The sequence below is a fragment of the Haliotis rufescens genome, unplaced genomic scaffold (assembly GCF_023055435.1).
Source record: "Haliotis rufescens isolate VD_foot unplaced genomic scaffold, xgHalRufe1.0.p SCAF_39, whole genome shotgun sequence".
Lineage (NCBI taxonomy): Eukaryota > Metazoa > Mollusca > Gastropoda > Lepetellida > Haliotidae > Haliotis > Haliotis rufescens.
In genome coordinates, this window is record NW_025964101.1 from 1,057,294 (window position 1) to 1,082,408 (window position 25,115).

Consider the following 25,115-nt stretch of genomic DNA (forward strand, 5'->3'; position numbering starts at 1 on the left):
CTATGTTGCAGATGGTGGTGGGATAGTGTGTGTGTGGATCACTCACTGGTTGTCACTGCCGCTATGTTGCAGATGGTGGTGGGATAGTGTGTGTGTGGATCACTCACTGGTTGTCGTTGCTGCTATGTTGCAGATGGTGGTGGGATAGTGTGTGTGTGTGGATCACTCACTGGTTGTCACTGCTGCTATGTTGCAGATGGTGGTGGGATAGTGTGTGTGTGGATCGCTCACTGGTTGCCACTGCTGCTATGTTGCAGATGGTGGTGGGATAGTGTGTGTGTGGATCACTCACTGGTTGTCACTGCCGCTATGTTGCAGATGGTGGTGGGATAGTGTGTGTGTGGATCACTCACTGGTTGTCGTTGCTGCTATGTTGCAGATGGTGGTGGGATAGTGTGTGTGTGGATCACTCACTGGTTGTCGCTGCCGCTATGTTGCAGATGGTGGTGGGATAGTGTGTGTGTGGATCACTCACTGGTTGTCGCTGCCGCTATGTTGCAGATGGTGGTGGGATAGTGTGTGTGTGGATCACTCACTGGTTGTCGCTGCCGCTATGTTGCAGATGGTATGTGGGATAGTGTGTGTGTGGATCACTCACGTGTTGTCACTGCCGCTATGTTGCAGATGGTGGTGGGATAGTGTGTGTGTGGATCACTCACGTGTTGTCGCTGCCGCTATGTTGCAGATGGTGGTGGGATAGTGTGTGTGTGGATCACTCACTGGTTGTCACTGCTGCTATGTTGCAGATGGTGGTGGGATAGTGTGTGTGTGGATCACTCACTGGTTGTCGCTGCTGCTATGTTGCAGATGGTGGTGGGATAGTGTGTTGTGGATCACTCACTGGTTGTCACTGCCGCTATGTTGCAGATGGTGGTGGGATAGTGTGTGTGTGGATCACTCACGTGTTGTCGCTGCCGCTATGTTGCAGATGGTGGTGGGATAGTGTGTGTGTGGATCACTCACGTGTTGTCACTGCCGCTATGTTGCAGATGGTGGTGGGATAGTGTGTGTGTGGATCACTCACTGGTTGTCACTGCCGCTATGTTGCAGATGGTGGTGGGATAGTGTGTGTGTGGATCACTCACGTGTTGTCGCTGCCGCTATGTTGCAGATGGTGGTGGGATAGTGTGTGTGTGGATCACTCACTGGTTGTCGCTGCCGCTATGTTGCAGATGGTGGTTGGATAGTGTGTTGTGGATCACTCACGTGTTGTCGCTGCCGCTATGTTGCAGATGGTGGTGGGATAGTGTGTGTGTGGATCACTCACGTGTTGTCGCTGCCGCTATGTTGCAGATGGTGGTGGGATAGTGTGTGTGTGGATCACTCACTGGTTGTCGCTGCCGCTATGTTGCAGATGGTGGTGGGATAGTGTGTGTGTGGATCACTCACTGGTTGTCACTGCTGCTATGTTGCAGATGGTGGTGGGATAGTGTGTGTGTGGATCACTCACTGGTTGTCACTGCCGCTATGTTGCAGATGGTGGTGGGATAGTGTGTGTGTGGATCACTCACGTGTTGTCGCTGCTGCTATGTTGCAGATGGTGGTGCTGATGATGGACGAGATGATGATGCCCCGGGTGGACGAGGCGTCCAAGAAGACCGTGGAGACAATGTCACTGTCAGGGCCACAGAGGTAGGTGTAGTCCAAGGAAGAATGTATCAGTACAACAAGAGGTGGTGTGGGCCCCTTGCTTGTCTCCCCATTGGGAGTCTAAGACATACAGGTGTTAAGGGCCCCATGCTTGTCTCCCCATAGAGAGTCTAAGACATACAGGTGTTAAGGGCCCCATGCTTGTCTCCCCATTGGGAGTCTATGACATACAGGTGTTAAGGGCCCCATGCTTGTCTCCCCATTGGGAGTCTAAGACATACAGGTGTTAAGGGCCCCATGCTTGTCTCCCCATTGAGAGTCTAAGACGTACAGGTGTTAAGGGCCCCATGCTTGTCTCCCCATAGAGAGTCTAAGACATACAGGTGTTAAGGGCCCCATGCTTGTCTCCCCATTGGGAGTCTAAGACATACAGGTGTTAAGGGCCCCATGCTTGTCTCCCCATTGGGAGTCTATGACATACAGGTGTTAAGGGCCCCATGCTTGTCTCCCCATTGAGAGTCTAAGACGTACAGGTGTTAAGGGCCCCATGCTTGTCTCCCCATAGAGAGTCTAAGACATACAGGTGTTAAGGGCCCCATGCTTGTCTCCCCATTGGGAGTCTAAGACATACAGGTGTTAAGGGCCCCATGCTTGTCTCCCCATTGGGAGTCTATGACATACAGGTGTTAAGGGCCCCATGCTTGTCTCCCCATTGGGAGTCTAAGACATACAGGTGTTAAGGGCCCCATGCTTGTCTCCCCATTGGGAGTCTAAGACATACAGGTGTTAAGGGCCCCATGCTTGTCTCCCCATTGGGAGTCTAAGACATACAGGTGTTAAGGGCCCCATGCTTGTCTCCCCATTGGGAGTCTAAGACATACAGGTGTTAAGGGCCCCATGCTTGTCTCCCCATTGGGAGTCTAAGACATACAGGTGTTAAGGGCCCCATGCTTGTCTCCCCATTGGGAGTCTAAGACATACAGGTGTTAAGGGCCCCATGCTTGTCTCCCCATTGGGAGTCTATGACATACAGGTGTTAAGGGCCCCATGCTTGTCTCCCCATTGGGAGTCTAAGACATACAGGTGTTAAGGGCCCCATGCTTGTCTCCCCATTGGGAGTCTAAGACATACAGGTGCTTGTATAGAGAGTCTGAGACATACAGGTGTTGTGGGCCCCATGCTTGTCTCCCCATTGGGAGCAACATACAATACCAGTTATTCCCTCATTGTCTGCTTTATAACAGTTATAAACTCTCTCTTTCTCAATGTACTATTTCTATGCTGCCTTTTAAATATTTTCATCATTTATTTTTCCACCTGTACTTGTATTGATGTTGGTGTGTGTCTGTTTTTACTTTTCAGGAGTCAAATAGAGCACCTGCTGCCCCGCACGATGTTGTAGTGTTGCTGGAGAAAGTGACTCCTGGAAGCAGCTGTTGTCGGACATCCCAGCTGAACCTGGGTCAGCACCAGTGTTATCAGACTGGTTCTGGGAGGCACCTGAACGAGGACAACACAAGATGGCGCCACCGATGTCAGGAGGTGGTTAATTGTGTGGATGTCCGAGTAACAGGACTACAAAAGACGTGGAATACAAAGGCAGTTTCAAAATTTTGGAATATGGGATGCAAAAAAAGTCCCAAACTGACTTGGCTGGGGGCGCAATTAACAGGTAAAGTGTCTAACAATAGAGGGAGATGCACGCCCCCCTCGGGATCCGCCAGTGGACTACCGTTATAGGAAACAGTGTGATAGTAGTGATGGAAGCTTCTGTTCCATTGACAAACGACAGTTTTGCCAGGCACTGAACTCGTGTAGGGCTGCTTGTGTTGAGACAGAGACAGGGTTGTCCTGGAGACTTTAGTGAGATCAACCATTGCAGGTTCCTGGTTCAACTGATGGCAGTGTTCCGAGGTGTGATTATCTCTGATGATGTGACGATGTGCTTTGTTCTTTATAAATGTTTCTCGGTTTCAGTATGTGTGAGTAGCTTGTGAAGACATCCGCCATGTGTGTGTATCTGTGGAAGACGTGTGGATGTGTGGTGCAGCCTAGTATTAGATCGAGAATGTCAGTCTGGGTGTCTTCATGTCAAATATAGCAACAAGTTTGATACAAGTTGTAAACTGAGGCTTGCTGAGTCCCATCTCCCGAGGCAAGAGAGTTATGTGACCACAAAAGTCCAGTTTCCACCCTTGCCGAACTTGACTGGAGTTATGAAGTTATATTTTGGCTGGACTAACGACGTGTCATGTTTTTAATCTAGGTGCTCACGTGATATGATGGACTACACAAAGTAACACCTGTTTTATTACTGTATAGATCTGGATTATCGATCAGTCTTCACTTGGCACCTCCTTTTTGTGTGAAGCAAATAGTCAGTAGGAGGACATAGCAGGGACATAATCTGTAATAGCCACTGGTGGGGCTACGATGGAGCCCAGGAACTCCAGCCTTGTTCAGCAAGGGTGGAAACTGGACTTTTAGAGTCAGTTAACTCCCTTGACTCAGGACCCTTGACTCAGGAAGATGGCTGAGTCCGTTTATCAATGAGTGTTGACATATTTGTATCAGTTGACATTCGGGTGAGATTCTGTTTATCATCCATAATTATTCTTCCAACTCACTGTGGTCAACAAAGCGACGTCTCGTGTGGAAGTCAGTTGTGGATGATAAATACACCATGATACCATGTGACACTATTAACAGGAACTGAATATACATTGTGTACACCAGTTATGTCTCTGGGTTATGTTTTACAACTGTTTCTTAAGTGAGTGAGTGAGTGAGTTGGGTTTAGCGCCGCTTTTAACAGTATTCCAGTTATATCACGGCGTGTCAGCTTAATGTGGGAGGAAAGCCCGAAGTGATGCAGGTCTCAGACATTTACGACTTCAGTGAAACCCACGAGCACGGGTATGGTGCTGACAAACCTAGAAACATAATCGGGGCGAACCGGGATTCGAACCCACAATCATAGGTTTCTGGCAACTCTGCACAGCAAATCGCGGCGCCTTACACGCGTCATAACAAAAGACGTTAAAAGATGGTACTTGTTGTTACCCTGTCTGGCGCTCGGCATTAAGGGGCTAAAACAAGGACTGGTCGGCTCGGAGTCAGTATACTGTGTCTGAGTTGGGTATTCATGTTAAACTGCGGCATGGTATCTCAGTGAGCTAGCACTATAAATCAACATCAGTCCAGACTAGTACAAGCAGCCACATACATACACGTGCATGCACGTCGCTATATAAGTGCAATAAACTTGGACGCGACGTTAAACCCCATTTCACTTCACCTCACCTATTTCCTCACATGGGTACATTGTGTGAAGCCCATTTCTGGTGTCCCCCGCTGTGATATTGCTCGAATATAGCTAAAAGTGGCATAAAACCATACTCACTCACTCACTCACTTAAGAATGCCACATGGTAAAACCTTTTCTTATAGCATGCAAGGCTTTGAGTACAGGGAAACCCAAACCATCCAAAGTGGAGCTCCTCACAACACAGACTGTTCTCCGAAACATTAGCAGTGTTTGAAAGCACAAAAAAAAACAACACTTGGTCCAATGACTGACTTTCACACTGGCAAAAAGGGTTAATTTTGTTGATGCATCTGTAATATACATTTGTTATAATTAAGGATGAAGTCAAGGGGTCCATTCCATAGACCTTGTATTAAAAGTAACAGATTTAGTGGGTCCTCCGATTCATATCCTGTTGCCGTAATCCTCTGGAGACGAGACATGAGGAGAAGGACGAGGTGTCCTAAATATCGATAGTGATTCCAGTCCGTTTGGCTCCAAATGAAAATGATGAATGGCAAAATAACTCAAAATCGGGAAATAGTCTATCAAATGTCTCTATGGTACACGGCAATGAATACCCTGTACCAAACAATATCTGCTGTTTGTTGACCGCCTCCGCGGTCTAGTGGTAGAGCGTCCGCCCGGAGAGCGGAAGGTCCGGGGTTTGATCCCCGGCCGTGTCATGCCAAAAGACGTTAAAAGATGGCACTTGTTGTTACCCTGTCTGGCGCTCGGCATTAAGGGGCTAAAACAAGGACTGGTCGCCTCGGAGTCAGTATGCTGTGTCTGAGTGGGGTATACATGTTAAACTGCGGCATGGTATCTCAGTGGGCTAGCACTATAAATCGGCATCAGTCCGGACTAGTACAAGCAGCCACGCGCACACACACACACACATACACGTGCATGCACATCGCTATATAAGTGCAATAGTCTTGGAAGCGACTTAAACCCTATTTCACCTCACCTGCTGTTTGTTATTTTTATTCCCATCAGTGGAAAAATTTGTTAAAGAAACTATCGTGTTGTTACGTGTACAAGTTCACATCTTGAATGTACTGTATTGATTCCCGATTTCGAGCCAAACGGACTGTACCTGCAACAAGTACCTGTAAGGGACAACATTTGAATGCACCCCTTCCTCAAAGAGGGATTTCTTCCGTACCGCTACATCAGCTATCTTGCAGCTATTCACAGTGAGGCTAATGTTATGTGTACTAGAGCCATTCCAGGATGTTATCATTGCAAAAGGGGGTGGTGGGGTAGCCTAGTGGTTAAAGTGTTCGCTTGTCACGCCAAAGACCCGGGTTTGATTCCCCACATGGGTACAATGTGTGAAGCCCATTTCTGGTGTGCACCGCCATGATATTGCTGGAATATTGCTAAAAGCGGTGTAAAACCATACTCACTCACTCATTGATCAAGGGTGAGTGTGTGAGCGAGTAACCTGGTCTTAACACCTCTATGGGTGGATGGAAAGCCAGATGTGTCCCAGGACAGACATGTTATCCACGTTGGTGAAACCTGACCTTGTGTATGTTGCTGACGCTAAGGATCACAATCAGGGCAACAGGGATTTAAAACCATGATCAGGAGATCCTGGCAGGCCTAAGGGAGGCAACAAAGTGCTGCACCTTGGACCACCGATGGTCCCCAGTTCTTCAGCAACCCTTGTTTGCCGTAAATGGTGACTATGCTTGTTGTAAGCGGCGACAAACGGGATTGGGTGGTCAGGCTCACTGACTTGGGTGATGCATGTCATCGTATCCCAATTACGTGGATCATGAAGTCAATCAGTGGATTGTCTGGTCCAGACTTGATTATTTACTCACTGCTGTCATAGAGATGGAATATTGCTGAGTGCAGCGTTGAACAACAAAGAAAGAAACAAACAAAACATAATCACTGGTTTGTCTGGTCCAGATTCGATTATTCACAGGCCACCGTCATACAGCTGGAACATTGCTGAGTGGGGTGTTAAACAAACAAAAAATGTAACAAGGAGTATTTATGCTGCCTTTATTGTTCATATGGAATAAATTAATGTAAAATACATTGTGCAACGTATCAGATACACTTCCACACCAATCACTAATACGAACATCTGTTGCCTCAATCAACATCTTCACACACATCGTGGCGCGGGCAAAGAAGATAAAATTGGACTAAAATGGGTTGGAAAAAAATCACTTTCAAAAATAACATGTCAAAGTAACCTGATTGTTGAGGTCTCATTTTAGGACATAATTTATACAGTATTATGTCTATAAGTCGCGGAGACCGAGTCCCCGGTTACTGCATAAAGTGACTACATTTCTAGTCCTGGCTTACATGACTATCTGACCGCCCATGTGGTCTAGTGGAATGAGCGTCTGCCCGGAGAGTGGAAGATCAGTGGATTGATCCCCGGCTGTTACCCTGCCTGGCGCTTGTCAGTAGAGGGATAAAACAAGGATTGGTTGGCTCGGAGTCAGTATACTTTGAGTGGGGTATTCATGTTAAATCTGTGGCTCAGTGGGCTAGAACTAAAAAAATGGAACTAAAATACCCTCGAACCATTTCCTTCATAGTTGAATGTTGGAAGTGACAACATTCTCACAATTCTCCTGTCACTAACTTCACACAGAAATTCTCTTGCCCATGAGAGTAATTTGATTGGAAGTCTATTTTTAGTATTGTGTCTTTTAAATTGTGCTCAAAAACAAATGTATGGAAGCAAATGGGCCCTGGGTATTTATCATGACAGAATGGTGAAAATTACACTGGATAATTGAGGATGATTCTTGGGTGGAAATTAACAGATAAATAGTTTATGTAGAACTTGGGAATAAATAATTAAGAATTTTATATTTTGACTCCGTCAATTTTAAAAAAGATATTACAATTCAATAGTTGAAGCATAACTTAGAGGAGGAGTGTTCAGACTAACTCGTGAACCATCTCAATGCAAGAAATACCAGAAAGATTAAGTAAACATCGGGAAACCTTATAGTGAAACAATACAATAGTTGCTGTATAAAACAAATTTGATGAAAGCGGGCGTGAGAAAGACCACTAGCAGCATGCAGACAACTAAACTAGTCTGAAGTAAGATTGACCACCTTTTCTTCAACTGCCCCGGTGACTCCGTTGGAAAACAGAAGGTTACAATACTGACCATGATATGTGAGGTTGCAGGTTTGATTCACATCATAGAATTTTCATGTAAAGAAATAGTGACTTTTAACCAGTCAAAAATCAATTTTAGACACATATAAAAAGGATGTTTATTAACCTTTGGTGATGTAACGAGAGGTTCTTCAAAATGTTGATATCCCCAGGATTTCAAGTATGTTGACTACCTTTGAGGTTTATCAACAAAATGAAGGCCCCATAAGAACAATAGGATGCTATCACTATAGGTTGATAAGACAAGATATGAAATTGTCTCACTGTTTGGAGTTGATCAAAATGAAATGTTGACACCAGTGCCTTCCCACATGAAGTGTAAAACATAGAAACTACTTTGCAACCTCAGCACACACTCTGTGTTGTACGTGTCAAAGGATGAGGCTGTGAGAACCAGGCACACTGACTGAGACTCCCATTGTCAACATTTGCATCACATTTTGTCTGTCTTACTACAGAGCTAGTGCAGCTCCAGCAAGTCCTGGGCAAACCTCAGCTACTGCAGATCCAGGAAGTCCTAGGCCAACCTCAGTTACTGCAGCTCCAGCAAGTCCTAGGCCAACCTCAGTTACTGCAGCTCCAGGAAGTCCTAGGCCAACCTCAGTTACTGCAGCTCCAGCAAGTCCTAGGCCAACCTCAGTTACTGCAGCTCCAGCAAGTCCTAGGCCAACCTCAGTTACTGCAGCTCCAGGAAGTCCTAGGCCAACCTCAGTTACTGCAGCTCCAGCAAGTCCTAGGCCAACCTCAGTTACTGCAGCTCCAGCAAGTCCTAGGCAAACCCCAGCTACTGCAGCTCCAGCAAGTCCTAGGCCAACCTCAGTTACTGCAGCTCCAGCAAGTCCTGGGCAAACCTCAGCTACTGCAGCTCCAGCAAGTCCTGGGCAAACCTCAGTTACTGCAGCTCCAGCAAGTCCTGGGCAAACCTCAGCTACTGCAGCTCCAGCAAGTCCTAGGCCAACCTCAGTTACTGCAGCTCCAGCAAGTCCTAGGCCAACCTCAGTTACTACAGCTCCAGCAAGTCCTAGGCCAACCTCAGTTACTGCAGCTCCAGCAAGTCCTAGGCCAACCCCAGTTACTGCAGCTCCAGCAAGTCCTGGGCAAACCCCAGCTACTGCAGCTCCAGGAAGTCCTAGGCAAACCCCAGTTACTGCAGCTCCAGCAAGTCCAGGGCAAACCCCAGCTACTGCAGCTCCAGCAAGTCCTGGGCAAACCTCAGTTACTGCAGCTCCAGCAAGTCCTAGGCCAACCTCAGTTACTGCAGCTCCAGCAAGTCCTGGGCAAACCTCAGTTACTGCAGCTCCAGCAAGTCCTAGGCAAATCCCAGCTACTGCAGCTCCAGCAAGTCCTGGGCAAACTTCATGGCATCCTCCACACCTTCACACGATGCCTGCCAGGATTCAGGAATAGCCTCGTAGCCATAGTATGCTCCAGCCATAGCCGCCGCCATTGTGGCGATGGTGTCAGTGTCTCCTCCAAGAGAAATGGCGTAAATAATTGTCCTTTTGAAAGCACTGTCAGTCTGAAAATGTAAAACATTAACCTCAACAGAATGTTAGTAAAATCTATATATTTTTACATTTGTATACTTATCCTGCATTACTCCTTAATGCATTCACTGTTTACCTTGCGACAAAAAAAACAGGACAGTGTACCAGCGATGGTCCTGGGTGAAAAAATAATAAACTGTTCGTAGTCCCACTTTTCACGACCACCGCCGCTGTCCTGTGACCTCTGTGACCTTAGGTCATCTCTTCACATCACTGCCTTTCGCCCGAGCTTAAGAAAGATATACTTTTGAGGTTTCTGAAGCCAAAGTGGGGAGGCAAGTCTCCGACGGGTGGGCCTTAAACGTAGAAATGCAGGATAAGTATACAAATGTAAAAAATATTTAGATTGTACTAAATTTTTACATATCTTGCATTACTCCTAAATGCATATGTATCGGACGGTTTGGAGGTGGGAAACCCTCAAATTAGGGAAACCTCAATAATTCACACCCTGAAGGTTTGACCCCAGTTGGCCGATAAACCTTGAAGTGGAAAAGTTCAGAAAAACGCCATTATCATGATTATGGTCGGGTTATTTCAATGTGGAAACAATTTAACAATGGAATTAAAGAGTAGCTCCCTACACAACTTAGTAATAAAGACTAGCTTATCAGCCAAATCTTTACTTACTACAACATAGAGCCTTGTAGACAATCGATTGTCTAATATTCTGAGCGACTGCACCAGAAATTGGAATGGGTCTGTAAGGGGCGAGTTCATTATTTGTGTCGGGGGGTGCTAACCTGCTGGGCTACAACCAATGGACCAAAACTTCGTACACCTTCGACCTCCTCAAGAGTCACATCGCAAAGATAATGACTGCCGAAAACTGTGTCGGACCTCCAGAAACATGCTTCCATGATTGCTTTAATAGCACAATTGCTGTGTAAAGCCATGGTAGAGGCTAATGCCCTGATCTTGTGAGGATTGTTTGATCTCGGCGAATCCAGATTGGCGATTGAATAAGCTTGAAGGATGATTGCGGGTAACCATAGAGATATGGTGTTGCGACTAACTTCGGTCGTGGACGTAGTAGATGTGAGTATAAATAACCCCTTCCTCGAACCATGCCTAGTCTTGGAACAGCGGATGAAAATTCGCAGTGCCCATACCGGACATAATAGGGGTTCACCCTCATCTTCGCTTCCCAAAATAGTCTATATTGGTGGAATGGTGAAGGAAAACGATCAGGTTGGCCTGGTTATTGATTCTTTGCAATAAAATCCCAGCACAACCCAAGATGCACCCATGTGCGTCCCATGCTCAAAACGAACCCGGGTGATGTCGATCGCATGTAATTCGCTCACCCGTGCCGCTGTGGCTAATGCCAAGAGAAATACTGTTTTCTTGGTGAGGTCATAAAAAGAGGATGCATAGAGGGGCTCGAAGGGGGGTCCTCGCAAACCTCAAAGTACCACGTTCAAGTCCCAATCAGGTGGGTGGAACTTGGTCTTCTGATCCTCAAGCCTTAATGAGCGTAATAGGGCCTGTAAATCCGGGACCTTAATCACCTTGTGATTTTCCGGAACAGCCAACGCTAAGTTGAGTGCAACCAAGTACGTAGTAATTGTGCTACCTTCTAAGTGTCTTTGGGTACGCAAATGTAGGAGGTATTCAGCTAGGAACTGTGGTGACAGTTGTAGGGTCTTGACTTTTAGCCTTGCAAAACGTTTCAAACGATCCCCACTTGTCATCGAAAAGACCTCTGGTAGAGGGACGATGAGCTAATGTTATAGCTTTTGCTGCCTGTGCCGAATAGCCCTTTGCACTTAACGCCTTTTTAAGAAAAACCAACAGTGCAGACGAAACCTGTCTGGTGTTGGATGAGGCAATTTGCTGTGAGGGTGGATAAGTAGGTTGGACAACTGTGGGAGGGGTAGTGGATTGTCTTCTGCTAGATTTCTGAGCTCGACGAACCACCCTCATGCCGGCAACCAAGGAGCACCCAAAGTCAGAGCAAGTCTCCTCGTCTCCTTGATCTTTTGTATTTCCCTGGGAAGTAAAACTGGTGGCTGAAAAGCGTAAACTTTTAGTCCTTCCCAAGGAATGCTGAACGCGTCCACCGCCCAAGCCTGTGGATCACAATGGGTGTATACAAATATGTTATACATACGTAGCTGGGAAACTGTAAACAAATTGACTACCTTGACAGGCAAACAATTGTAACACAATTCAAAATGGCGGTGAACAAACAGCACGTGGCAGGAAAAAAGACAAAGTCTTTTTTACGCCTACATTAATCATACACAACTGCACAACATGGTGAGAGTAATATGAAAAGAATACATCACCCATCGCAGATGACTTTTAGAATTGTAGACGAAAACTGAAGGTCTAAATAAATCCAAAATGAGAGCTCCGCTGGTACACGTCCATGCTGTAGCGCGACAGGCAGTGATGTGAAGAGATGATCTAGGGTCACAGAGGGCACAGGACAGTGGCGGTGGTCGTGAAAAGTGGGACTATGAACAGTTTTTTAATTCTTCACCCAGGACTATCGCCAGTACATGTCCCGTTTTTTTGTCGCAAGGTAAACAGTGAATGCATTAAGGGGTAATGCAGGATAAGTAAAAAAACATTAATATTTAACTATTTTGATTATTATTTCATAGCAATAAAGAATCTTGTATACAGAAAGTTTTTGTGCATGATTTGCGATTTTACTTTAGAAACAGTGACACAAGGAGTGTCTGGCCTCGTGTAATGATATGTAGGACAGTGCAGGTGTGTCTCTCAGGCGATATAATATATCTAGATACATCTAAGCAATGACACAAGGGCCTGTGGTATTTCCTTGTACGCCTTCAAGAAGCTATATCTCACCTCAATGCCAGGAATTTCCTTGTACGCCTTCAAGAAGCTATATCTCACCTCAATGCCAGGTATTTCCTTGTACACCTTCAAGAAGCTTTATCTAACCTCAATGCCAGGTATTTCCTTGTACGCCTTCAAGAAGCTATATCTCACCTCAATGCCAGGAATTTCCTTGTACGCCTTCAAGAAGCTATATCTCACCTCAATGCCAGGTATTTCCTTGTACACCTTCAAGAAGCTATATCTCACCTCAATGCCAGGAATTTCCTTGTACGCCTTCAAGAAGCTATATCTCACCTCAATGCCAGGAATTTCCTTGTACACCTTCAAGAAGCTTTATCTCACCTCAATGCCAGGTATTTCCTTGTGCGCCTTCAAGAAGCTATATCTCACCTCAATGCCAGGAATTTCCTTGTACGCCTTCAAGAAGCTATATCTCACCTCAATGCCAGGAATTTCCTTGTACACCTTCAAGAAGCTATATCTCACCTCAATGCCAGGAATTTCAAGAAGCTATATCTCACCTCAATGCCAGGAATTTCCTTGTATGCCTTCAAGACGCTATATCTCACCTCAATGCCAGATATTTCCTTGTACGCCTTCAAGACGCTATATCTCACCTCAATGCCAGGAATTTCCTTGTACGCCTTCAAGAAGCTATATCTCACCTCAATGCCAGGAATTTCCTTGTACGCCTTCAAGAAGCTATATCTCACCTCAATGCCAGGTATTTCCTTGTACGCCTTCAAGAAGCTATATCTCACCTCAATGCCAGGAATTTCCTTGTACGCCTTCAAGAAGCTATATCTCACCTCAATGCCAGGTTTTCCTTGTACACCTTCAAGAAGCTATATCTCACCTCAATGCCAGGAATTTCCTTGTACGCGTTCAAGAAGCTATATCTCACCTCAATGCCAGATATTTCCTTGTACGCGTTCAAGAAGCTATATCTCACCTCAATGCGAGGTATTTTCTTGTACGCCTTCAAGAAGCTATATGTCACCTCAATGCCAGGAATTTCCTTGTACGCCTTCAAGAAGCTATATCTCACCTCAATGCCAGGTATTTCCTTGTACGCCTTCAAGAAGCTATATCTCACCTCAATGCCAGATATTTCCTTGTACACCTTCAAGAAGCTATATCTCACCTCAATGCCAGGAATTTCCTTGTAAGCCTTCAAGAAGCTATATCTCACCTCAATGCCAGGAATTTTCTTGTACACCTTCAAGAAGCTATATCTCACCTCAATGCCAGGAATTTCAAGAAGCTATATCTCACCTCAATGCCAGGAATTTCCTTGTATGCCTTCAAGACGCTATATCTCACCTCAATGCCAGGTATTTCCTTGTACGCCTTCAAGACGCTATATCTCACCTCAATGCCAGGAATTTCCTTGTACGCCTTCAAGAAGCTATATCTCACCTCAATGCCAGGTATTTCCTTGTACGCCTTCAAGAAGCTATATCTCACCTCAATGCCAGGTTTTCCTTGTACACCTTCAAGAAGCTATATCTATCCTCAATGCCAGGTATTTTCTTGTGCGCCTTCAAGAAGCTATATCTCACCTCAATGCCAGGAATTTCCTTGTACGCGTTCAAGAAGCTATATCTCACCTCAATGCCAGATATTTCCTTGTACGCGTTCAAGAAGCTATATCTCACCTCAATGCCAGGTATTTTCTTGTACGCCTTCAAGAAGCTATATGTCACCTCAATGCCAGGAATTTCCTTGTACGCCTTCAAGAAGCTATATCTCACCTCAATGCCAGGTATTTCCTTGTACGCCTTCAAGAAGCTATATCTCACCTCAATGCCAGATATTTCCTTGTACACCTTCAAGAAGCTATATCTCACCTCATTGCCAGGTATTTCCTTGTACGCCTTCACGAAGCTATATCTCACCTCAATGCCAGGAATTTCCTTGTATGCCTTCAAGACGCTATATCTCACCTCAATGCCAGGTATTTCCTTGTACGCCTTCAAGAAGCTATATCTCACCTCAATGCCAGATATTTCCTTGTACGCCTTCAAGAAGCTATATCTCACCTCAATGCCAGGTATTTCCTTGTACGCCTTCAAGAAGCTATATCTCACCTCAATGCCAGGAATTTCCTTGTATGCCTTCAAGAAGCTATATCTCACCTCAATGCCAAGTATTTCCTTGTACACCTTCAAAAAGCTATATCTCACCTCAATGCCAGGTATTTCCTTGTGCGCCTTCAAGAAGCTATATCTCACCTCAATGCCAGGTATTTCCTTGTACGCCTTCAAGAAGCTATATCTCACCTCAATGCCAGGAATTTCCTTGTACGCCTTCAAGAAGCCATATCTCACCTCAATGCCAGGTATTTCCTTGTGCGCCTTCAAGAAGCTTTATCTCACCTCAATGCCAGATATTTCCTTGTACACCTTCAAGAAGCTATATCTATCCTCAATGCCAGGTATTTTCTTGTGCGCCTTCAAGAAGCTATATCTTACCTCAATGCCAGGAATTTCCTTGTACGCGTTCAAGAAGCTATATCTCACCTCAATGCCAGATATTTCCTTGTACGCGTTCAAGAAGCTATATCTCACCTCAATGCCAGGTATTTTCTTGTAAGCCTTCAAGAAGCTATATGTCACCTCAATGCCAGGAATTTCCTTGTACGCCTTCAAGAAGCTATATCTCACCTCAATGCCAGGTATTTCCTTGTACGCCTTCAAGACGCTATATCTCACCTCAATGCCAGGAATTTCCTTGTGCGCTTTCAAGAAGCTATATCTCACCTCAATGCCAGGTATTTCCTTGTACGCCTTCAAGAAGCTATATCTCACCTTAATGCCAGGTATTTCCTTGTACGACTTCAAGAAGCTATATCTCACCTCAATGCCAGGTATTTCCTTGTACGCCTTCAAGAAGCTATATCTCACCTTAATGCCAGGTATTTCCTTGTACGCCTTCAAGAAGCTGTACACGGCTGCAGGGACAGATCCCAGGGCAGAGATATCATTGCCTGTAACAGAGACGGAGAAAACCTGACACCCTCTGAGAAGTGAGCTGTATACAGTCTGTGCCAAAACCCTTTGAGTCCAGTACCCCAAACTTGGAATCATTTTAAACATTTACTGTTGTCATATGGCATTTTATTAGCTGATCCTACAAGACCGAACAGAACTTTACTTGACACGAACTTCGGACAAGTGGTTAGTCGAAGTCTGCGTATATCACAATGTCAGAGGAAGCCCCAAAGCAGCACTGGTGGAAGTGGTCGACGTTTTAACACGTTTTAGACAACCATGAGCAGGGGGAAATGGTGTCGCGCTGACTCATTTGTTCCAAAGTGGGATTCAAAGCCATGCCGCTTTTAGCAATATTCCAGCAATATCACGGCAGGGAACACCAGAAATGGGCTTCACACAATGTACCCATGTCGGGAATCGAACCCGGGTCTTCGGCGTGACGAGCGAACGCTTTAACCACTAGGCTACCCGACCGCCCCTATGCCTAATGGAACTAGACAACTTGAACATCCTTACTATCAAGCTCTGAATTATTTCGTTGAAGTGAAGATAGTTCAGTGGAATCTAGGATCATACATCGAGAAAATACTTCAGACTTCTCAGACGATACATCACGTGACATTATTTCATAAGATTATTATCATGTGACAATTATTGAGGACAGTTTCCGTTACCCAATTCTTCTTCAATGGTACTGACGGACACATCTTTCCGGAGGAACTCTTTCATCTTTTCCAGTTTATGACAATATGGCATCTCCACTGTGTCTGACTTTCTGAAACATTGAAAACAATCCGATGTCAACACTTCAATGTCCTGCATAAGATTCACAGGCACTAATTTAGGGCTCAACAAATACGCTTGCCCAGGAGACACATGCCAGTAAACATTAATCAAGACTAGTAATCCTAAAATCAATGGTCATCTGTTTTTGTTTACATACAGAATGAACAAAGAACAAATTGGTGGAATGTTTGACACATCATGGTGTCTACTCTAACTCTACTCTACATGACATTACTGCACTGTGCCTGTGAGACCACTGACGTCTGGTGACCTGTTTAAACTAAATTCATTAACCCCAGGGATGAAGTTGGCATGGTTCAGGACATCTTCCCGAGGCAAGGGAGTCAACTGACTGTACACGTCCTGTTTCCACCTTTGCCAAACTAGGCCGGAATTTAGTGGCCACTAGTGGCTATTACGAGTCCCTTCTATGTCCCTCCTATTGGCCAATCAGATTCCACCTCTCATATCACTTGCATTTGCTTCAAACAAAATGGCAGTGCCTCCTCAAGACGATCAAGATCTACATTGTTATAAATGTCAAGAAAGTGTCCCAAATTACTTGAGAACCTTGATTAAAACATTAAAACATTTGGAAAACATCTGTCGATGCCAAGTTCACGATACACATGTTTGTAAATCATGTAGTTGACCAAAATCTGCATGTTGAAATCCATGTTGTTTATGAAACGGATGCCTAGTTTTTTACACGATTTTGATTGGATTATGCACAGATTCGTTGACCAGCCAAACTGTAACTCCGGAATTCCAGCCTAGATTGACAAATCAGTTAACTCCCTTGCCTCGGGAAGATGGGTTAGGGAAGTTAAGTGTTAAGTTGCCTGGTCAGCCAGAGACATTCACGTGCAAATTATGGATGTCCACAGGTCTGTGTATTTAACTTTTTCCATGTATACATAGTTTTCAAATCTAGGTGATTTCATCCAACTGAAAAGACAACGTAGCTACTGTGCATTGTAAAACAAATGGGAGTGTTTGCTGCAATCTGAGTGAAAACAGTTGTGACCAGGGGTGACTACTGGTCTGGAAATTACTATTGCGATAACTATTGATCTTGAAAGAAACTATTGCGATACCATATTCAACGTAATAAGCGCCCAGGGCACTCTCAAAATTAGAAATAGGGGGCTCTTATTAGAATATAATTTTGGTGAGATTAAAAACGAGGTTGAAAGATTGTAAATTTTGTGGTTTATGCTGACAGCCTGAAATGATATAAAAGAAAAATCTGTCTGTTTTATACATGATAGATATATTTTCGAGAATTTAATTGCCCATAATTAAGGGTGCATATAACACACAAGTGCGTATTCTACACGAATAAATAATTCTTGTGTACATTGATTAATCGGAAAGGGTGCTAATTGGGATTGTTCACTAGCCAATATATTAGCAAATATTGTCCCGAATACAGTAACTATTGATATTGCAAGCAACTATTGCGATAAAAATCGATAGTTTCCAGTGTATCATTTAAGATTGAAATTAGAGTTAAATCCAACCTTGGAACTGAAGTTTCCTTTGAATGTGATAACCATAACAACAAATAAAAAGTAAAGTTTGAGATATGATTGATTTGTTTTTTCTTTACCCTAATAATTTAAGAAAAAGAAACTTCCACATTGCCATGAGTAAATTACTACCACTCATGATCAAAAGAAAAACAAATTTGAACAGCATTGTATGTATTTTATTGATATGGTAAATACAAGCGAAACTATCGATATTCCTAACTGATATCGATACTATTGTTCAGACACTGATTTAACAATCGATTTATTGACTTTAAGTGCTTACCAACAGCAATATATCGATATTTGGGTTTATCATGACATCCCTACTTGTGACTCGAAGCCCAGAAATCTGTGGACTTTTCACTGCTCACAAACAATTTTTCCTGTATCATATTCAAAGTTTGACATAGCAACAAGGACACTGTATCCGCTACATTGCTTCATACTGATGACAGAGTGACTAAAGAAGGTCGTAAGAAACTTCTTATACATGAGTGTGAGCGAGTGAGTTGGGTGTAATGCCGCTTTTAAAAGTATTCCAGTTATATCACTGCATGACAGCTTAATGTGGGAGGAAAGCCCGAAGTGATGCAGGTCTCAGACCTTTACCACTTCGGTGAAATCCACGAGCACGGGTATGGTGCTGACGAACCGAGAAACATAACCGGGGCGACCCGGGATTCGAACCCACAATCATAGGTTTCTGGCGTGCCCAAGGGACCCAACTCTGCACAGCGAATCGCGGCGCCTTAGACGACTGGGCCACCCGTGCCCCCTCTGATACATGAAAGTTTGTTCTTTCATTGGTTTGTTTGTTCGAGAGATTTGTCTTTTAAAGCTGCACTCAGCATTATTCAAGCTATATGACGGCTGTCTGTAAATAATCAAGACAGACAGACAGTCCAGTGATTGACATCATGAGCATCAATACACGCAATTGGGATACGATGACATGCATCAACCAAATCAGCGAGCACGACCACCTGATCCCGTTAGTCGCCTCTTACGACAAGTATAGTCGCCTTTTACGGCAAGAATGGGTTGCTGAAGACCTATTCTACCCTGGATCTTCACGGGTGAGTGACAGTTTGAGCTGCAGAGTGAACACAATAAAACAACAGCAGACATCATCAACTTTGTACATGGTAAAAGTATACTCCTTTTAGCATATATCCGTTTGACAATACAAAGCATTACCTCTTAGCTTTACGTTTCGGAGATGGCGAGTCCGTCACTGTCTCCTTTGATTTCTTCAGTTCTTCCTCTTCCATGGGCTTTATTCTCTCAATAAGCTTGTCCAAGAAGCGATCCCTGTCTAACTGTTCTGATTGGTCCTCCCTGAGCGCCAGATCCACGGCACTACTCTGTAACACGGCCCCCTGGATTGCCTGGGGGTGGGAATGAGTTATCTGGCTGATATCCACTGTTACAGTCTGGAAAACAAGAAAAGATATACAATACATACTGGCTAACTGGTTACCATGGTTACACAATCTCATTCAAATCAGATCCTTAAATCTAATTCAATACCCCTCTCCATTAAACTCTAACATTCTACATCCATTTGGAGCACATCTGATTTCTGTACCTCAAAAATGAAGTGGAGAAATATAAAGGCAGCTCTAGCTGTGTCTGAGCCATATAGCGTTGGTATTGTTGAGATAAAAAATTCTGATGTATCATTTTGGAAAGCTGAAACCTGATTGCCTCAGGAAACCTGGATCTGGACAGAGAGGTATCTGGTCGGGGCAAAAAATCTGATTTTTACAAGATTGACTTGCTTACCAAGGAACATAACACCACAAAAAGCACTGCTAGCACTGTTACCATGGAAACGACACTGAATTAACAAGCCATTCTTTTCACATGTTCAACACATCAGTAACAGTACTGGAGATTCATGATCGAAAAATTAGTGAATAATGTGATCAAATTATGAATCTACTATCATGTCTAATTGAAACTGGATGACATAAAACTATAGAATCCATAGTCTGTTGTCATGTAGCTGTATAAGCATAGGATGAATGCAACATTTGTCATTGTTCATAACCAACTTCACTTCACGAAGGACGAGGACGCTGGCATTAGGTGACCATCATCTCTGTCCACAGGCGTCTGTCCTCATCAACTTGCTCAAGTAGGAACACATGTCCAACCTACTTACTACAGTTGTGTCATGTCATGTCATGTCATGTCATAATTTCAAAATAAGAATATAAAAGATAATTAATCATTGATAATTGTTGCAGTCCTGATTATTGCTATAAACATCTGAGTGATGACGAGCATTAACAGAGAAGGCCACACTGGGATCAAGGATATAACTGAAACAAATGGCGTTTTGTAGGGATCATTTTGGTGTTAAAAATAATGTTTTAAGTATCAGCCCAAATAAAGTAGGTCTTTAAAAAATGAATGATCTTCAAGTTTCTATTTCTAAAAAATATACAAGCCTGCTATTCCTTTATTTCATGGTTGTAAAAATACAATCTACAATTTGGCATGCTATGGAATACCTAATAACACCAGTTTTAATTCAAGATTATCTATTTCATGATTCATCTATATAAACTTAAAGACATTGTCATTGTTCTCACTTTGAGATTTTCAAATCCCTGTTTCAGGCAGCCTAGTGCTGCGGGAGCTATCCTCATGGCGCCACCATTGCCATAGGAGCCTTGACCATCAAACTGCTTCCTTGCAGGCTCAAACACATCGTCAGGGTCATCTTTCCTCAAGGCAGCAAACACTGCTCCCACACTCCCGCCATAGCCGCGGTTCGGCTCCAGGTGAAACTCATCTGTAAACCTGTCAGAAAGTTAGAGTGACAATAAGGGGCCTGACGGTATTCTACTCAAAAGAAGTTAAGCACCATTCTTTCATGTCTGTCATGGTTCTTTCATATCTGTCATGCCATGCCAGATTAACTACAGTATATATGAAAGAATTGGGCTGTCCTTAACTACCCTTGAGTACTATCAGTAGTATATATATTCAGCTTTTGAAAAATATGCTATTCCACTGAACAAATGCCAGTAACAGGGATGTAAGCAGGTTTTCCCGAAAAAAAGAGGAAAAGTCTAGGGGGGTCTGGGGGCATGCCCCCCCCAGAAATTTTTAAAACATTTGATTGCATTTTAAGCAATTTCGTGCAGTTTGGACAACATTCACACCAAGAAATGTAATAAGTCAATGGCCAAAGTCAATAAGTCAAATAAACAAGATGGCAGATGCAGTAAAATTTTGAAGTTAAATCAGTACTTTTATAAAATTGGGCATAGCTTTCGCGCACCTGGCTACCCGCCAGGTCTGGGAGCAATACTGCAATAAACTTAAACCCCCATCCCCCAGACACAAGGACAACTGTCACAAGCGTGCAATGTCTGACCCTTTCCCCATGTTGAAGCATATTGACAAAAAACTTACCTTGTACTTACCTTTTGATGAAAAAAACAAAACTCCATTGCAAACATAAGACATTAATACAACATATATCCCCATGACATGGGGTTTTGGACGCTGAAGAAACATTCATAGTTTTCTCGCTTATCACATGAACAACTGTAAAACATCTCATTCACTTACAGGATTAAAAGACAACTTTATCTTAAAAACAAGCCATCAGCTGACTCTGAGTATTTACAATTTCTGTGTGACGCCACACCCCACGTTATAGTGCAAGTATTCGTGACAGAAAACGTATAATGTCCGAAAACCTAAGCTATGAAAGCTCTGATCGAAAACAGGACAATCCGCGCCAATTGTCCGGTTTTCGATCATATTTTTCGGAGTGTTTTTTTTTAAAAATTTTATTAAATTTTTACGCGGAAGATGTTTTTTTCCCGAGGACTACGCGTTTCCGCGGAGATTTCACATCCCTGCAGTAAACTTCAACCCAGGGTATGACTTTTCAAATTGTTTTGTCCTGACTGGCTAACGTCAGTCTGCTTATCTTCTTTGCTTGGTTGAGGGACTGGCTATTTATCGTAGTTAATTAGAAGTAAGAAGAGTCAGTGAATTTCTTGTGGTATTTCCTGGTACCTCAACATGCTGAAAACCTAACATCTGTCAACACTTTGTGAAATAATACCAATATCAATACTTTCCTTCAAGTTATCATGACTAGAGGACTAGAAATAGGCTTGCCTAAGGTAAAAAATTTGCTACATTTGTATTTGTTGAGTATATCGTAAAGGTGTGACGATACAATGGAGACGTGATACAAGTGTATCTCGATACTATGGGTGCGACCTTGATACAGTACTTTTATTTCATAAGTTGATACTCTTTTTGCAGGTGAATCACAACCCCAAATCATTTGTTTTTAAATTTCAGAGATTGTAGGGCAGACAGACATGTATAGACTGGAGGACACTGTGAATATAATGTTATTTAAGCTAACCTGACCATTGTAGGGTATTGATGTACTGGTTAAACAAACTTGTGAACACCACTGAAATCCTTTTGAAACCCAATTGAAATACAGACTTGAAACATATGTTGAGACCTTTTTGCCATATCCTTGACATCAAAACCTTTCTTGGCAACGAGTGATGCAGCCACACTTCTAGCCATGGCCGTGTCGTCTGTGAAAGGTAGAAGCTCCAGTTTCTCGCCATCTTTCAATTTCTTAAAGTCTGAAGAGAAAGAGCAGAATAAGACTGACAGTTAACTTTCTAGGGGTGTGTATTAAATGTATATCACAATTACTGTGAATCTAGTGTGTGACATATCACACACTAGATTCACAGTAATTGTGATATACATTTAATACACACCCCTAGAAAGTTAACTGTCAGTCTTATCTTAAGTTAACTGTCAAGTTTAATAACTTCAATAAAACATAGAAACTGCATGTAAGTAGTCATGGAAGTATTGCCAAATATCAATACTTGTCACAATGTACTCTGATTCATAATTGACACTGATTTAGCAATACAGCAATACTGTGTCGCGTGGTTTCAATCATTATAAGGATGTTAGAGATAGGAGATTGCAGTGAGTTTGCCTGACACAAATGGCAATAGGATATTTTGGTGACTTCATCAACTCAACCAGGTTGCATTCAGACGGTGGCCAAACGTCTGACTGCAATCTTGGCAATTGGTAACAAAAGTTTATACAAGCTTAAATATTACATAAATCTTAAGCAGTTAAGTTGTTTTTTTCTAAATGTACGCTTTAGAAAAGTTACCGATCTTTTTGATGTTACAAAATCAGTATTATGGTAAAGGCACCAACTTGTTTCAAGATCCTTCACGGTCTTCAGCACGTCTTTGAGTTTGACATTCCCTTCACACTCGTATATAGCTCCTATGCAGTCTCCCAGAACTGCCCCCACTAAACTGCCACGGAATCGGGATAGAGTAGCCATTAGAGCTCCACGCAGGTCCCCTTCTTCTTGAAATACTTGCACATCTACTTTTTGTTTTGGTTTGACTAAGGGAGATAACTCTAACTGTCTCTGTCATTTGAATACCACAAGCAACATCTTCCCTTCGCTTAAACAAGTAACCTCTGTTTCTTTCACACAAAACGCTTCAAAATTTGGTCTGCTATAGATATCAATTTATGCTTCGAAATGAAAAAGAATTTGTATAAAATGATGCACTGATTGTATAGTTCTTTGGAAAGTAATCAAGGCTTATAATGTTGTTTAACGACTGACGGTGATTTTACGACACTTCTGTCGATATTAATTAACGTATAAATCGTTTTTCGTTAAATGGGAAACCAAAACAAAGATTATTCCCTTTAAAGCACAGCACATGATAATAGACTAATTTAAATATTAGTCAACAAACACTGACACTGACACTGACAGTTAGAAATTCTTCTAAGCACCAGTCGCATAATTTCCATTTTAAAACAAAGTGCTGGACACATTTATACGATTCAACTGGGTGTCGACAGAAAACAAAGTTCTGCGAGGAATGCTGGAAGGCACCAAACATAGGTACGCCTGACAGTTATTTTGACATTTTTTCAATAGCAATTTCGCCTCAAACCCAAAATTATTTAAATGTAGCGGAAATGATTTTGTGTTTTGAGTACATTTATCCTACAAACGATTGAAAAACTTTGATAGATGCTGCTGCATATTTTCGGTTACCGTTTCGACACACAATTATTTCTCACCCAGTATTATCCAGCAAACCGTGCTTACTAAATTCCCAGACACTTCCCAGAACAACAGTTGAGTTCCTATGGGTATGAATCAAGGGGAATACGGGTAGATATATACAAGCCTATCGCGTGACGCTGTGCCACCCTTGGAATGAACTGCCAAATCTGCTAAAATAAGTCGGTGCTAGCTTATTTTAACATGGTCAGATTGTTTGTACTAATATATTAGGTGGGAAATGACCCATTCTCACTTTTCACATGTCAATAGGACCTGTGAAAGTAATTTAAGACCACTCTACTCACAACTTTCAATTTCGAATTCTCGTCTACAAGATGGTATATAGTCGGAACAAACATACCCTGTTTAATTCCCAGATTTCCACAGATTTTGCTCACCACCTGTGAATGTCTACGCATGAAACACCCATGTTTGTTTGTTTGTATTTTAACGCAGCACAAGTTCCCCACCGTGTGGCAGTGGCCGGAACAACCGAGTCTGGACTATGCACAAAACTGGTTTGCGCATGCGTCTCTGACCATGATGACACGCAATCGACCAATTTACCGAGTCTGACCCACCGTTCAATTAAATCGCCGACCCGTGAAGATCCGGGGTAGAATAGGTCTTCAGCAACCCATCACATGCTTGCCGTGAAGATCCGGGGTAGAATATGTCTTCAGCAACCCATGGTTGTCGTAAAGGGCGACTATGCTTGTCGTAAGAGGAGACTAACGGGATCGGATGGTCAGGCTTGCTGACTTGGTTGATGCATGTCATCGTATCCCAATGGCGTGGGTCGATGCTAATATGATGCCAATCACTGGATTGTCGATTATTAACAAACCGCCGTCATACAGCTGGTATATTGCCAAGTGCGGCGTTAAATAAACAAAAAAAACATAAGTCGCCTCGTATGACAAGTATGGGTTGTCGGAGGCCTATTCTAACTCTGAATCCACACCAGGGTGAGCCAAGTTGGATGTTCAGGAGGATATCACAGAGCCACGGTTAGAGAGTCTCTCTCAGTGCACATGTCACAAACTGGGGTAGACAAGGTCACCAGGTCAAAGTCAACTCACTTGTTTCACAGCACACTATACCCGTGAAGATCTAGGTCAGGATTAGTCTACCAAGCTTATCGTCACAGGCGACAAACGTTACGGGTGGTCAGGCTCTGTGACTAGCTATAGGTTGATACGGGGTATTCGCAGGACGACGACCCCCCGAATTTTTCCA

The 25,115-nt window shown here is 43.4% G+C and overlaps 2 protein-coding genes across 4 annotated transcripts in view; one reads left to right on the plus strand and one right to left on the minus strand.

Annotated features, from left to right (window-relative positions):
* LOC124123697 (pentatricopeptide repeat domain-containing protein 3, mitochondrial-like) overlaps positions 1 to 4,325 on the plus strand; it is a 30,944-nt gene extending 26,619 nt beyond the window's left edge. For both annotated transcript variants that reach the window (XM_048381476.1, XM_048381477.1), the window contains exons 24-25: positions 1,538 to 1,632; positions 2,953 to 4,325. In XM_048381476.1, the coding sequence (XP_048237433.1) occupies positions 1,538 to 1,632; positions 2,953 to 2,992 (135 nt within the window). In that variant the 3' untranslated portion in view covers positions 2,993 to 4,325. The remainder of the gene's footprint in view (positions 1 to 1,537; positions 1,633 to 2,952) is intronic.
* A 2,577-nt stretch (positions 4,326 to 6,902) lies between these two features.
* Positions 6,903 to 23,201, minus strand: LOC124123691 (ADP-ribosylhydrolase ARH3-like). Of its 2 annotated transcripts, XM_048381470.1 has the most exons (8): positions 22,994 to 23,201; positions 22,260 to 22,389; positions 20,350 to 20,560; positions 18,947 to 19,182; positions 16,103 to 16,203; positions 15,339 to 15,421; positions 9,424 to 9,587; positions 6,903 to 9,351 (listed from the first exon to the last, which is right to left on the minus strand). In XM_048381470.1, exons 1-8 carry the CDS (start codon positions 23,124 to 23,126, stop codon positions 9,321 to 9,323), a joined length of 1,089 nt encoding a protein of 362 aa, XP_048237427.1. In that variant the 5' UTR covers positions 23,127 to 23,201; the 3' UTR covers positions 6,903 to 9,320. The 2 variants fall into 2 exon arrangements, with proteins under 2 accessions (XP_048237427.1, XP_046342813.2); XM_046486857.2 differs by having other exon boundaries at positions 6,903 to 9,587.
* Between the last annotated feature and the right edge of the window lie 1,914 nt (positions 23,202 to 25,115).

Coding starts and splice junctions, on each gene's coding strand:
- LOC124123691 (XM_048381470.1), bottom strand. CDS start 23,126: ATGGCTACTCTATCCCGATTCCGTGGCAGTTTAGTGGGGGCAGTTCTG. Junction 19,183..20,349: donor AGGGATTTGAAAATCTCAAA/GTGAGAACAATG, acceptor CTTGTTTTCCAG/ACTGTAACAGTGGATATCAG. Junction 16,204..18,946: donor CCGAAACGTAAAGCTAAGAG/GTAATGCTTTGT, acceptor TCAATGTTTCAG/AAAGTCAGACACAGTGGAGA.